Here is a 12,551-nt window from a genome sequence, read left to right as displayed (position 1 = left end):
AACATCACACACGCAAAACATTTTTCTGGTACAAGAGTGAATTTAGCTTCAATTTACCTTTCGATTACAATCATTTCCTCTGATTGGTTGCGCAAATTGTTTAACTTCACAAAAATAGTTAAAAAAATTAATTAAAAATAGTCTATTTCGTGCCTACTGTAGCTTATCTGTATAAACCGCTGTTCGAACTACTAATTTCTCTAAAGTGAAATTATTATAATGATTGGTCAGTTAATACCAGGGCAATACATTTGCACGCAGTAAGAAACAAAAACACAGGCCTCTTGGTGTGTTTTTCTTCCGAGATTTCACAAGGGCCCCCTGTGAAATCTCAGGAGATTTTCCTCAAAATTGTCTTCACACTATGCAAAGCTGGTTACAACTTTTTACAAGTTGTAACAATTTATTCAGATGTGAAAAGGGTATTAGACAAAGAAAAATTTAAATATTACTACACATAAGCATAAGCTTTCAATTCTCACAAATAAAATTTGTCTAGTGGGAAATAGGTTAGTTGACGGATTCAAATTAACGATCTAAGATTAACAATCTACAACAATATAATGACCATTTGTTTGTTTTTATCTAATTTCAGCTGAAACATTATCTGAAGATGAAGAAGACTTAGACAGAAAGATGGGTAAAACAAGACGTTCTTCAACAGGTGGTTTGTCGCCCTCGCCTGGTGGACCATTCTCCGCTCTTATACCATCAATGTGGCCCCAGGATATTCTTGCCCAGTTAGCACAGGTATGCTAGAAATATAGAATTAGTTAAAATGCTACATACTGTATTTTTTTATATACAGAAAGTGACGTTGATTCCACTTCATGCCATGTAATTGCCAGTTATTTACTGTTGTATACTGTGTGCTAAAAATATATACAGTTACACAAAGTATGTCCAACATTGAAATACGGTACGTTTTTTTGTTCCTTAGACGGAAGATTCGAGAGGACCATCGGAATACCGCTATGATGAGTTTGGGTATCGGGTGGAAGAAGAAGGTACAGTACATTTTTTTTACTTTTAACTGATTGTTTTTTTAATTGATATAATCTCTTAATAAATTCCTTAGTTTCTTTATTCCTTTTTTAATAAATTTGTTTTAATTTTATTTCCAGATGGCGCTGAACCAAATTCTAGCAAACTTCTAAGCGAACCATTTATAGAGGAACCGCAATATCGTTTAAAGTGGGTTGCATATTTTGAGTTTTCACATAATACAGAAGTTGGAGATTTTACGTGGGATCAGGTATGTCTTTGAACCTCATTAACTTTTACAAAATTATATTCTGATCTTTAGTTTCTTGCTCAATGTAATGTAAGAGCTTTCAATTTTAGGCAACTAATTACAATTACATGGTTTCATTATGTGTATTTTCGAACATTAAGATGTATACAATACAAATAGTATTTTGGACTAGGCTGAAGACTTTGACCTACCTAATATCCCCACGCCTACTTTCGGGAACATCATTTTATAGCCACTTTGGTAAGGCTAGGCCTAGCTTTGACTGCGCAATGCAACAAAAATAAATGTAGTCATCAGAATTTGCCATCAATTATGGGACGTCATGTGCTGTATCGGCCTGATGATTGGTCAGTTCTTACGTTTTAGCGTTGCGATATCGCTAGAGTTGAACTGGATTCAACGATTGTCAACGATCGCGACTTGTAGCGTCGATTATTACACCTTTTCCTGTAAATTGCCGACATTTTGTATCGTCGTCGTTAGTTAAAAAAGTACATTTTCCTGTAAATTGTTAAAATGTCAATGTTTACGTAGAAGATCGCCGATTTTTGTTAACGATAGCGTCGAATAACGTCAACAGGAAAACAGGCTTAAGTGAACAACCTGCCAATCAATTCAGACTCCCACATTACTCTCAGGAGATGGAAACTTTGATGAAACATTTAATTTTGTCTTTATTTTAGGTTGATCAAAAGCTTCCATTAACTGACAAACTGCGTGGAATGATCAAGTCTGGCATTCCTCATAGCATGCGACCTCAACTATGGATGAGATTTTCAGGGGCTTTACTAAAAAAGAAAGAAAGTGAAACTACATACAAGGCAAGATCAATTTATTTAAATATAGTTTATTAGTAGTAATAATTTATACACTTATAGTCCAAATGGGCATCCTTTAATAAAAGGCATCCAATACACAAAACAAACAAAGTAAAAAAAGTAATAGAATAAAATGTTGCAGTAATTATATATATATTATTGCAAATGAAACAGTACATTTTCCTACTTATCCCTCTCAACCCATTTCATTTTATTTACTGTAGATATATTGTGTAAGTATGTATAAGTGTATAATTCATATTCATAAGATATTTTGATACAATGTATCAAAATATCTATTAAACATAAGATGCATTACAGTGCCTGAGAGGGCGCTCTTTAAAATTCTAATTCAATTAAACCATGAAAAAGATTCTACTCAGATATGAATAATACTAAATTTATAGATCACATTTTTCCCAAATTGGATATTACTATCAATGCTGTACTTAAGCTGTCCCAAATTGTAATTTGATTCCCATCTCAATCTATCAATTTGTTTAAATGTTTCCTTTATTTCTCTCATAGGAAGTTATTAAAGCAAGTCAGAATGATCACACGCTAACAGCAAAACAAATTGAAAAGGTAAGTCAGCCTAAAACTCTGTCTACACTATCAAACTAGTTTGACAAAAAAGGTGTGATGTGCCCAAATATGGTAGTGATATGCTTTAATATGGTAGTAATATGACATCATCATGTCCGTATATGGGCACGTCACATTTTTAGTCAAATAAAGTTTGATAGTGTAGACATAGCTTAAGTCACACCATATCTTTTTAATGTACAGTATTATCTTTAATATTACAAAGACAATAAGATAACTAAAGACAGAAATAGCAAAATATTTAAATCCCCTACCCACATCCTTTTCTATAGTATTTACTGTGATATATAATTTGACCTCAACATTTGAACACCCCAATTTTCATTTATTGTTTTCGTCATTCAAAAAGACAAATATTTACACTGAGTCAATAAAACGGTATCGGCCTGATTACCAAGATAAAACTACCGGACTACAGATGATAACGCAGATAAGAGTCTATAAAGCCTTAGGTGTAATATTGTATAGGAGATAAAGCACGTCCTCTTGACTGCTAGGCCCTACCCTTTCCTGTCTTGTACAAGGATACAAGTTACAGTATATCATTTAGCATAAATGGTATGCAATGAGACAAATGTAAAATGAAACTAAAATACAACAAATTGTTGTTTTTTTTATTATCAATCTTTCATTTCGGAAAAAATAGTATTGTACTAATAAACAAGAGAATTATGCTACCTAAAAGCTCAGTTAAATTTAATTATAAAATACTGTCTTATCCTAAAGCTCTGTTTACACTATCAAATTTTATGTGACACAAAAATGTGATGTGTTCATAATAATGGACACGATGACATCATAACATTACCATATTTGTCAAACTAGTTTGATAGTGTAGACACAGCTTTAAACCTTTACTAAACTTTAACTTAACTGTTTTTACTAAATAAGGATTCACTCCATGAAATATAAAAAATGTTTTAGTTTTGTTTTTAAAAATAGTACAATTTAAACAAATTGAAATACAAGTTTATAATTAAATTGTTCTTTCAGGATTTATTACGTACAATGCCAAGCAATGCATGTTTTTGTTCAAAGAATGCGACCGGTGTTCCACGACTTAGACGTATCTTGAGGGCGCTAGCGTGGCTGTATCCAGATATAGGCTATTGTCAAGGCACTGGCGTGGTAACTGTCATTCACATTGGCCATTTTATTTTATGGAAACTAAGATTTCTTATGAACCATGTTAAGTTGATGAGACACGCCCATTGGCGACAGTTGTCTTTGACAGCTCCTGTCTCTCCTTAGTGCTCCCTTTTTATGTTTATGTTTCACTGAAAGGAACAAAAAAATAAAATTATTTTACTGAATTTTTGCTCTGAAGTGAAATTATTACATATTAAGCAGTTGGTTGGTCATAGTGTTTAAATATTGCCTCTTGTTCATTTTATGGGAGTATGGGAACCCGGTTAGATCAAGACAAAGCTTTCCACTGATTACTAGCTGCATTTATGGGAGTATGTTTCCATACGTGTTTGATCCAAAAAATTGCCTGGGGTAATAATGTTCATCGCATTGAGAGCTTGCCTATATGCGCTATATAAGAATGAACTATTATTATTATTAGTATTATTATTATTTTATGGGAATGTGTAACCTTAAAAGGGGTGTCCCAAAGGTAGTGTTCTACTGTATTAAAAAAGCATAGTAACATTTTTTTTAAATTTTGTAGATGGCAGCTTCACTACTATTATTCCTTGAAGAAGAGGATGCATTCTGGATGATGTGTGCAATAATTGAGGACCTGGTACCAGCATCATACTACTCAACCACATTACTAGGAGTCCAGGTAACCTAATATAAAATTAAATACTGGTGTGGTGTTTGCCATGCAGTCCCACTGGGTTTCAATTATCGCATCCTTGTTATTAACTCCACTCCTAAATACTTAAAGTAGATCTGTACTGTCTACACTATCAAACTATGTGACAAACAATGTGATGTGATTTGCCCATATATGGACATAATGATGTCATATCACTACCATATTTGGACATATCACTACCATATTTGGGCACATCACACTTTTTTGTCGAAACTAATTTTATAGTGTAGACAGAGCTTAAAACTTTATGTACAATATCTTGTGTATAAACTATAATGTTTGTCTTGTGGGCAGGAAAGGTTATCCTTGGCAATTTGCCTAAATGTTTAAAAATATATATAAATGTAAACAAAATACCAGCATTGTGATACTCAACTAGAGTACATTATAAATGTCCAGGTAACCTAATATGAAAATAAAGAATTGCTAGTACTTGCAATTCATTCTCAGTGCCTTGGTTTCAAATTATACCAGCATCATACTACTCAACTAGAGTCCAGATAACTTGAGGATAAGCTGATGTGGCCCTTGAGGTTGATGTTGTGTGTGCTCTTGTACATATCCAATTGTATACTTGAGTTCTATACTGATTTAGACTTTAGGCTCTGTCTACAAAAAAATGTGATGTGCCCATATATGGACCTGATGATGTCATAGCACTACCATATTTAGGCATATCACTACCTTAATTAGGCATATCACTACCTTATTTTGGCATATTGCTACCATATTTGGGCACATCACTTTTTTTGTCAAACTTGTGTAGAAAGAGCTTAATGTATTATTTTTTACAGGCTGATCAACGAGTGCTTCGACAATTGCTAGTTAGTTACTTGCCACAGCTTGATAAACAACTGCAGAATCATGACATTGGTTCGTAAATGTATTCTTGAATTTATATTCATAATGTAATTTGTACTTGCTTGGTAATGAATATATATGAATAAGTTTGATATCTTCCTTAGTGGAGGTAATAAATGTGTTTTTATGTACACCCCACAAGACTTTACCTACCTCGTAAGTTTAATGGTTACATCAGTGGCGTAACAACTATGAGCACTCACTGGCTAAACTCAGGGGCCGTGTCCAGAGGAAAAAACAGGCATTCAAATATGTCAAAAATGCTAAAAACACCCAAGACCTCTGCTTTACACCACTGGGTTACATGTGTCATGTGCATGGGATGTGTTTGTTAACTTCTATATATAATTTAACATTATTCTGTACTCCATCCTTTTAATTTAGGTATTTCTTCTTATTTTCAGAATTGTCGTTAATAACATTACATTGGTTTTTAACGGCGTTTGCTAGTGTGGTTCACATCAAAGTCTTGCTCAGTATCTGGGACATGTTTTTCAGCGAGGGCTCTGTTATCCTCTTCCAAGTTGCATTGGGAATGCTTAAAATGAAGGCAAGTTTGTTACTTAAAAAAAACATACAGTTTGTTTAGTAAAAGTGGAATCCCTATAAAAGGGGACACCATTAAGACCTAACAAATTTCCTCCCATAACGGGGTGGGTGTGGGGGGGGGGGGGGGGTGACTGAATACGAGTTGACTACGGTTTAATTTATGTATTTTCCCTTCTGATCATTACATCTGAAAGTGTCCCCTTAATAAAAAAAACAGAATAGAAATTATATCCATAGAAAAAAAAAAGATTCTTATTGTTTTCAAGAACAGACAAGTAGTAATAAAACACGAAGAAAGCACTTGTACAGAACAAAAAACACCTGTTTATTGTTGTACACTTGTTTCATTTTCAAGATGATTTAGAACATATTGGATTAAATGAATTGTTTTAATTGGTACCTTTGTGGTTTAACCATTAGCCTCTCAATGTTGAATCAACCATTTTTTGCATAATATTATGAGACTTCAGTAGCAGAACATCTGTTTCTATTGTTATCATCCCTAACAAATAGAATCAGTTATTAATCAACGAACAATTACATAGGCACAGCCTGTGTGTTTAACAGCATATCTGGATATTGCCAGCCATATGGAGCTATCTATTCAATGGAAACTATACTACTATTATGCAGACTGGAGTAATAATATTCTTTTAGAATAAATATCTGTTTTTGATTTTATTTTATTCTGAATGTTATACAAAATTATGAAGATATTTTGGGATAATATTTTAGTTAATTGTGATTTTTGTTCATGTGATGATATTAGACAATGATGTATCCGGTGACGGTAAGTATAGGCACTAGAATTTACAGAAACATTCCATCCATTGAATATTATGGATCATTCGATTTGCAACTACCTAGGACCTACTCATTTTTAGTTCATAGTTAGATCATTGCCGCGGCTTGGTATCCACCAAACTATGTCGCGGAATGGATTGAAGAAACACATCTCGCAGTCCCTATATATGCACAATTAATGCGAATCGTAAACTCGTTGTTTTTTTTAGGCACAAGTTAGCCACCAATTAGTACCTCAAACCACTTTTCTGTGATGTGCATGAACGGAATATGTAGTTGATATATTAAACGTAATTCTGATTATTGTATTTATTATTTCATTTTATTTTTATATAGGAAGAAGAATTACTAGAACTAGAAAACTCCGCTCAAATATTTAACGCTTTATCAGATCTTCCTGGAGAAATTGATGATGTTCGCAAGTTGATTATGGTAAATATTGTTAAAATTGATAGTAAATATTATTACCATCAGGATATTTTAAGAGAGTCACAAAAAGAATGACTTACTTACATTCTATTTACCTGGGATATCATGTCAATATAGAAGTATTAGGCATTTAATAAACAAAACCCACATATGTAGCTATGTCATAGTCTAGCCAGGTTGTTCAAAGTTAAAAATTATAACAATTGTAATTGATAGATCATTTATTGGTTGAGTGCTTTTAACAGGTTGTGGAGGTTGGTAAGCAGTTGTTCATGCAAACGGATTGTATATATAATCATTATCAGTGTTTTCTTTTCTTCGTAAGTTTGTTCTACAAGTGTTCATTGCAGAATGCTGTGTTCAACCACAACTGGTGTGGTTTGCTAAATGCTTATAGACAGAGGATGCTGATAGTCTTTTAGCATTGCCGTACACTTTATATATCATAATCCTCACTTATACTCAAGATCCCGGGTTAAATTGTGATCTAGTGCCACGGTTTAGTCCTGACCTAGTACCAGGGTTCAATCCTGACCTAGTACCAGGGTCAATGCGGACCCAGTACCAGGGTTCAATCCTGACCTAGTACCAGGGTCAATGCTGACCTAGTGCCAGGGTCAATGCTGACCTAGTGCCACGGTTCAGTCCTGACCTAGTACCAGGGTTCAATCCTGACCTAGTACCAGGGTTCAATGCTGACCTAGTACCAGGGTTCAATCCTGACCCTAGTGCCATGGTTAAATCCTGACCTAGTACCAGGGTTTAGTCCTGACCTAGTGCCACAGTTTAGTCCTGACCTAGTGCCACGGTTCAGTCCTGACCTAGTACCAGGGTTCAGTCCTGACCTAGTACCAGGGTTTAATCCTGACCTAGTGCCACGGTTCAGTCCTGACCTAGTGCCACGGTTCAGTCCTGACCTAGTGCCACGGTTCAATCCTGACCTAGTGCCACGGTTCAATCCTGACCTAGTGCCATGGTTCAGTCCTGACCTAGTGCCACGGTTCAATCCTGACCTAGTGCCACGGTTCAGTCCTGACCTAGTGCCACGGTTCAATCCTGACCTAGTGCCACGGTTCAGTCCTGACGTAGTGCCACTGTTCAGTCCTGACCTAGCGCCAGAGTTCAATCCTGTCCAAGTACCAGGATTCAATGCTGATTTAATGCCTGGGTTCAATGCTGACCTAGTGCCAGGGTTCAATCTTAACCTAGCGCCAGGGTTCAATCCTGACCAAGTACCAGGGTTCAATGCTGATTTAATGCCTGGGTTAAATGCTGACCTATTGCCAGGGTTGTACCTCACAACTGTCAAACTACTCCACTCTCTAAGCCTCAAATGACTTAGTTTATAAAGATACTGTAGTTTATCCATTCTGTAATTAGTTGGATATGTATGAAACAAATAGTACGGTATTTTATGTTAGTACTACTGTCAGTAGTGATCATCTATAAACTATCTAAAATCACTCTTAAGCTCAGTCTACACTATCAAATTTTGTGACAAAAAAATTGGTTGTGCCCAAATATGGACATGATGTCATATCACTACCATATTTAGGCATATCACTACCATATTTAGGCACATCACAATTTTTTTGTCAAACTAGTTTGATAGTGTAGGCACAGCCTAACATGCACTCATCAACATCACTACTGTACACCATAGTTGTCTTATACTATCATGTTACCATTGGTTCTATTGTCAAGCTCTTCTATCTGTTGATCATCCCTATCATTCACTGTGGTCATCGGTTTTCTGCTTTCCTATATCTGTTGATATTGGGTTAGTGTATAGAAATCATGTGAGTCTTTAATCTACAACCTCCTTTGCCTTTCAGCTCTGAAAACTGTAGATAATACACATATAATAATGCACAAGCAACAGAGGGCTATGTGTAGTACAGAGTAGTAAAATAGTTTTTATTATAGTCAAAACAACTTAAATTAAATTTATGTTAATAGTCGACTCTCCTTATACCGGACTCTCTAAAAGCTGTAAACTTTCCCAAAACCAGACTTTTCTTGAGGCACCAAAGGTCCCAAATTCATTTTTAACATTAAAAAAACATTCTGAATACCAGACTGTCCAGAAAATCAGACATATTAGGTCAACCCAAAGGTATCCATTATTGGGAGAGTTGACTTTACTGCCATTATACTATATATTGTATGTACATTGACAGAACAAAAACTGTTTTCTATTACTTGTATAATAAACAGTATTATCTCTGTTAAATTAACTATGAGGTGATTTTTCTTCATTTTTAGGTTGGAATGAAGACATCTACCTCCCTGACAGACGTGGTAGTTGATACTCATAGACGCAAGCATTTAGCTTACTTAATGGCGGACCAAGGTGCAATAGTGAACCCAGAAAACACTGGAAACCTACCCAAACAAGTAAGTTCAGTCCAATATCTTCCATTTTAGGGTTTTAGAATGTAGATTCACAAGTTACACGTTTGAAAGTTAAATTACAAACAATTCTTTTATGTTTCTTTAGCATCTTAATAAAAGACATCTTCAAAGGCGAAAATCCTTTACAGGCCTTCTATTTGGTAAGTCTCTTTTATTCATGTACTTTCACAATAATTTTACCTTTTTAGGCTATTTTATTTATCCAGAATACCTTTTTGTGTTTATACTGCAACTAGTCATACATCATCATAGGTGATTATTTAAATTTAATATAGCATAGATACTGTAAAAACGGAGAAGATTAAAGTGAATATGCATATTAAACATTTAATGCAGTAACTTCAGTAAAATAATCTTGATAACTGAGTGTATTGATATACAATGTTGTATATAGGTCAAGATGATAAACCAGAAGATCTGAAGGCCAAGAATATCAGACAGACAGAATTGATAACAGACTTAAGAGAAGCTATTCTACAATTGGGCAGACACTTTCAACAAATTGACCCCAAAAATTCAAAAGTTGTAAGTCCAGTTTGTGTTTTTCACAGTCCATGGGTGCTATGGTATTTTAGCTGATATCCAGTTGTTGTTATTCCATAGTATTGACAAATGCGTACTCTTCTCCATTCCAATGTTTTGGATACAGCTTAAGCTCTGTCAAAAAAGTGTGATGTGCCCAAATATGGAAGTGATATGCCCACATATGGTAGTGATATGACATCGTCATGTCCGTATATGGGCACATCAAAATTTTTTGTCACATGAAGTTTGATAGTGTAGACAGAGCTTACGAGCTCAAAAGATGTAGCTCTAAGGGTATTTAACACCCCTTGTAATTCTATAGTCAAAGAAACTGGCGATGATTTTTACAGTATATGATTATTTACTTTTTAAAAAAATGTACTTACTTCCGGTGTCTCGGATAAGGACTATCTACACCATCAAAATTTATGTGACAAAAAAACAATATTACTACAATATTTGGGCACATCACACTTTTTTTGTCCAACTAGTTTGATAGTGTAGACAGAGCTTTAAAACTGGCCGTTCAATGTACACACTTGCTGTTCTGTAGTCAATTGCACTAACTATTCCATACTGTTATAACAATAACATGCTCTATTATTTACAGAGTCTCCTTCCAGACTACAGTTTAGGTAGCCATCACAAAGACCACGAGCAATTTGTAGCAGTTTCACGAACAAGAAGACGGAGAGCAAAAGCATTGCTTGATTTTGAACGTCACGACGATGATGAACTGGGCTTCCGCAAAAATGACGTTATTACAGTGAGTACTTTTCTTGGAACCAAATTCAATTTAACTGATCTAGTTCTCCTTAATTTCTGACGTTAGTATACATTAACATTCTAAGAATGTACTGTAATTAATTTGTTTATTTAAGCAAAATACAACAGACATAAATCTGCCACTTTGTTTGATTTCAACACAAGAAAGTAGTCTTATACAATATTAATACCAAGAAGTAATTTAATTGTATTGCCATCAACAAGTATGTATAATAATAGATTAAATCCAAAGGCAAATTACTGAAAAAAATGAACAATGTTGTGGATATCAGTGGCTGGATCTCAATGGAGATACAAAATAAAATAAGCAAAAAGCTATAGTAAAACAGCCAGAAAAAGTAGCAGAGCTTTCGGGCAACACTATAATAATACATTAATAAATAAATTCTAAGAATTAATGTATGTTTCGATTTCTGCTCCTCTCCATAATATTTTTAATAATACTAAATAATATTTTTGAACATATATACGGCAGCCATTTTGAGGAGTCCCTGCCCTGTTGGTATCGTGTACATATCATTAACTCACTCCTTGCTATATTAAAATGAAACTTTAATTATAATTTAGATAATTTCTCAAAAGGATGAACACTGCTGGGTTGGTGAATTAAATGGACTGAGAGGTAGGGCCACATACATTTTTACTTGGTCATTACTTATTTTAGAGATTTATCTTTATGTAATTTATTGACTATTATATTTTTTGATTATCAGGATGGTTTCCAGCAAAGTTTGTTGAACTTTTAGATGAACGAAGTAAAATGTATACGAGTGCTGGAGATGACACGGTTACAGAGGTCATCACAGATCTTGTTAGGGGGTCGTAAGTTTAATCAGTCCTTTTTAAGACATCATAACTACATTTATTTTAATGTTAAGCTCTGTCTACACTATCAAAATCTATGTGACAAAAAAATGTGATGTGCCCATATATGGACATGATGATGTCATAACACTACCATATTTAAGCGTATCACTACCATATTTTTTTGTCACATAAAGCTTGATAGTGTAGACAGAGCTTAATACTACTTGATAACCGTGATGCAATATAAGCATAAGATGGTGCATCACAAATCTTATTCACCATGCAAACATAAGTGTATAGCAGCAATGTTTTACTTCATTTGAATATGGAATAGTTTTCATACATTTTTCAATAAATTAAACGTTTTTAAATGTTTGCACTATGCTTTATTTCAAATTTTTTTTACAATGACGTAACTATTTTCATAATCGTTTTAACTTATTTGACTTTTTACTATACCATTTAAAAATATTTTTTATTAACAGACCTTTTTATGTATTTAACATTAATTTTTAAAATATTCTTTATGAAATATAAAAAAAACATGTTTATTGACATTTATACAAACAGATTCAGTAGAGTTATTAAAAAAATCTTTATGAACGGCATAAAGGCAGCATCCGTGCTGGGTGGCATAAGCCATCCTTGGCTATTTATTGAAGAGGTAAATTTCTAATGGTTGCTGACAGAGGTTTAACACTCACGCATGCTTATGCCGTGGACTAACATCTTTGCTAATAATAATGTTGGGCTACTTACAAGCAGACATAAACAAAATAGGCACAATTTGCTTGGTTTTGTTTGGAGTTAGCTGGCATAAATCGCTTGTTTAAATAGCATTTAAATTGATTGATTTGACAAATCCATC

At 34.1% G+C, this 12,551-nt stretch overlaps 1 protein-coding gene across 4 annotated transcripts in view; it reads left to right on the top strand.

Moving 5' to 3' along the window:
• LOC140060239 (small G protein signaling modulator 3 homolog) overlaps positions 1-12,551 on the top strand; it is a 38,536-nt gene that overhangs the window by 6,062 nt on the left and 19,923 nt on the right. For 3 of the 4 annotated variants that reach the window (XM_072106377.1, XM_072106391.1, XM_072106367.1), the window contains exons 2-17: positions 596-750; positions 941-1,007; positions 1,125-1,255; positions 1,939-2,076; positions 2,602-2,658; positions 3,673-3,807; positions 4,355-4,471; positions 5,302-5,380; positions 5,773-5,918; positions 7,058-7,153; positions 9,416-9,547; positions 9,651-9,705; positions 9,960-10,090; positions 10,701-10,856; positions 11,444-11,498; positions 11,590-11,698. In XM_072106377.1, the coding sequence (XP_071962478.1) occupies positions 596-750; positions 941-1,007; positions 1,125-1,255; positions 1,939-2,076; positions 2,602-2,658; positions 3,673-3,807; positions 4,355-4,471; positions 5,302-5,380; positions 5,773-5,918; positions 7,058-7,153; positions 9,416-9,547; positions 9,651-9,705; positions 9,960-10,090; positions 10,701-10,856; positions 11,444-11,498; positions 11,590-11,698 (1,759 nt within the window). Of the gene's footprint in view, positions 1-595; positions 751-940; positions 1,008-1,124; positions 1,256-1,938; positions 2,077-2,601; positions 2,659-3,672; positions 3,808-4,354; positions 4,472-5,301; positions 5,381-5,772; positions 5,919-7,057; positions 7,154-9,415; positions 9,548-9,650; positions 9,706-9,959; positions 10,091-10,700; positions 10,857-11,443; positions 11,499-11,589; positions 11,699-12,253; positions 12,348-12,551 lie in introns of all 4 variants that reach the window. The other variant, XM_072106383.1, reaches the window with a different exon arrangement.

The sequence above is a fragment of the Antedon mediterranea genome, chromosome 1, assembly GCF_964355755.1.
Source record: "Antedon mediterranea chromosome 1, ecAntMedi1.1, whole genome shotgun sequence".
NCBI classification, from domain to species: Eukaryota; Metazoa; Echinodermata; class Crinoidea; order Comatulida; family Antedonidae; genus Antedon; species Antedon mediterranea.
Note: the sequence above shows the minus strand (reverse complement) of the source record. Positions and strands in the feature narration are given on the sequence as shown.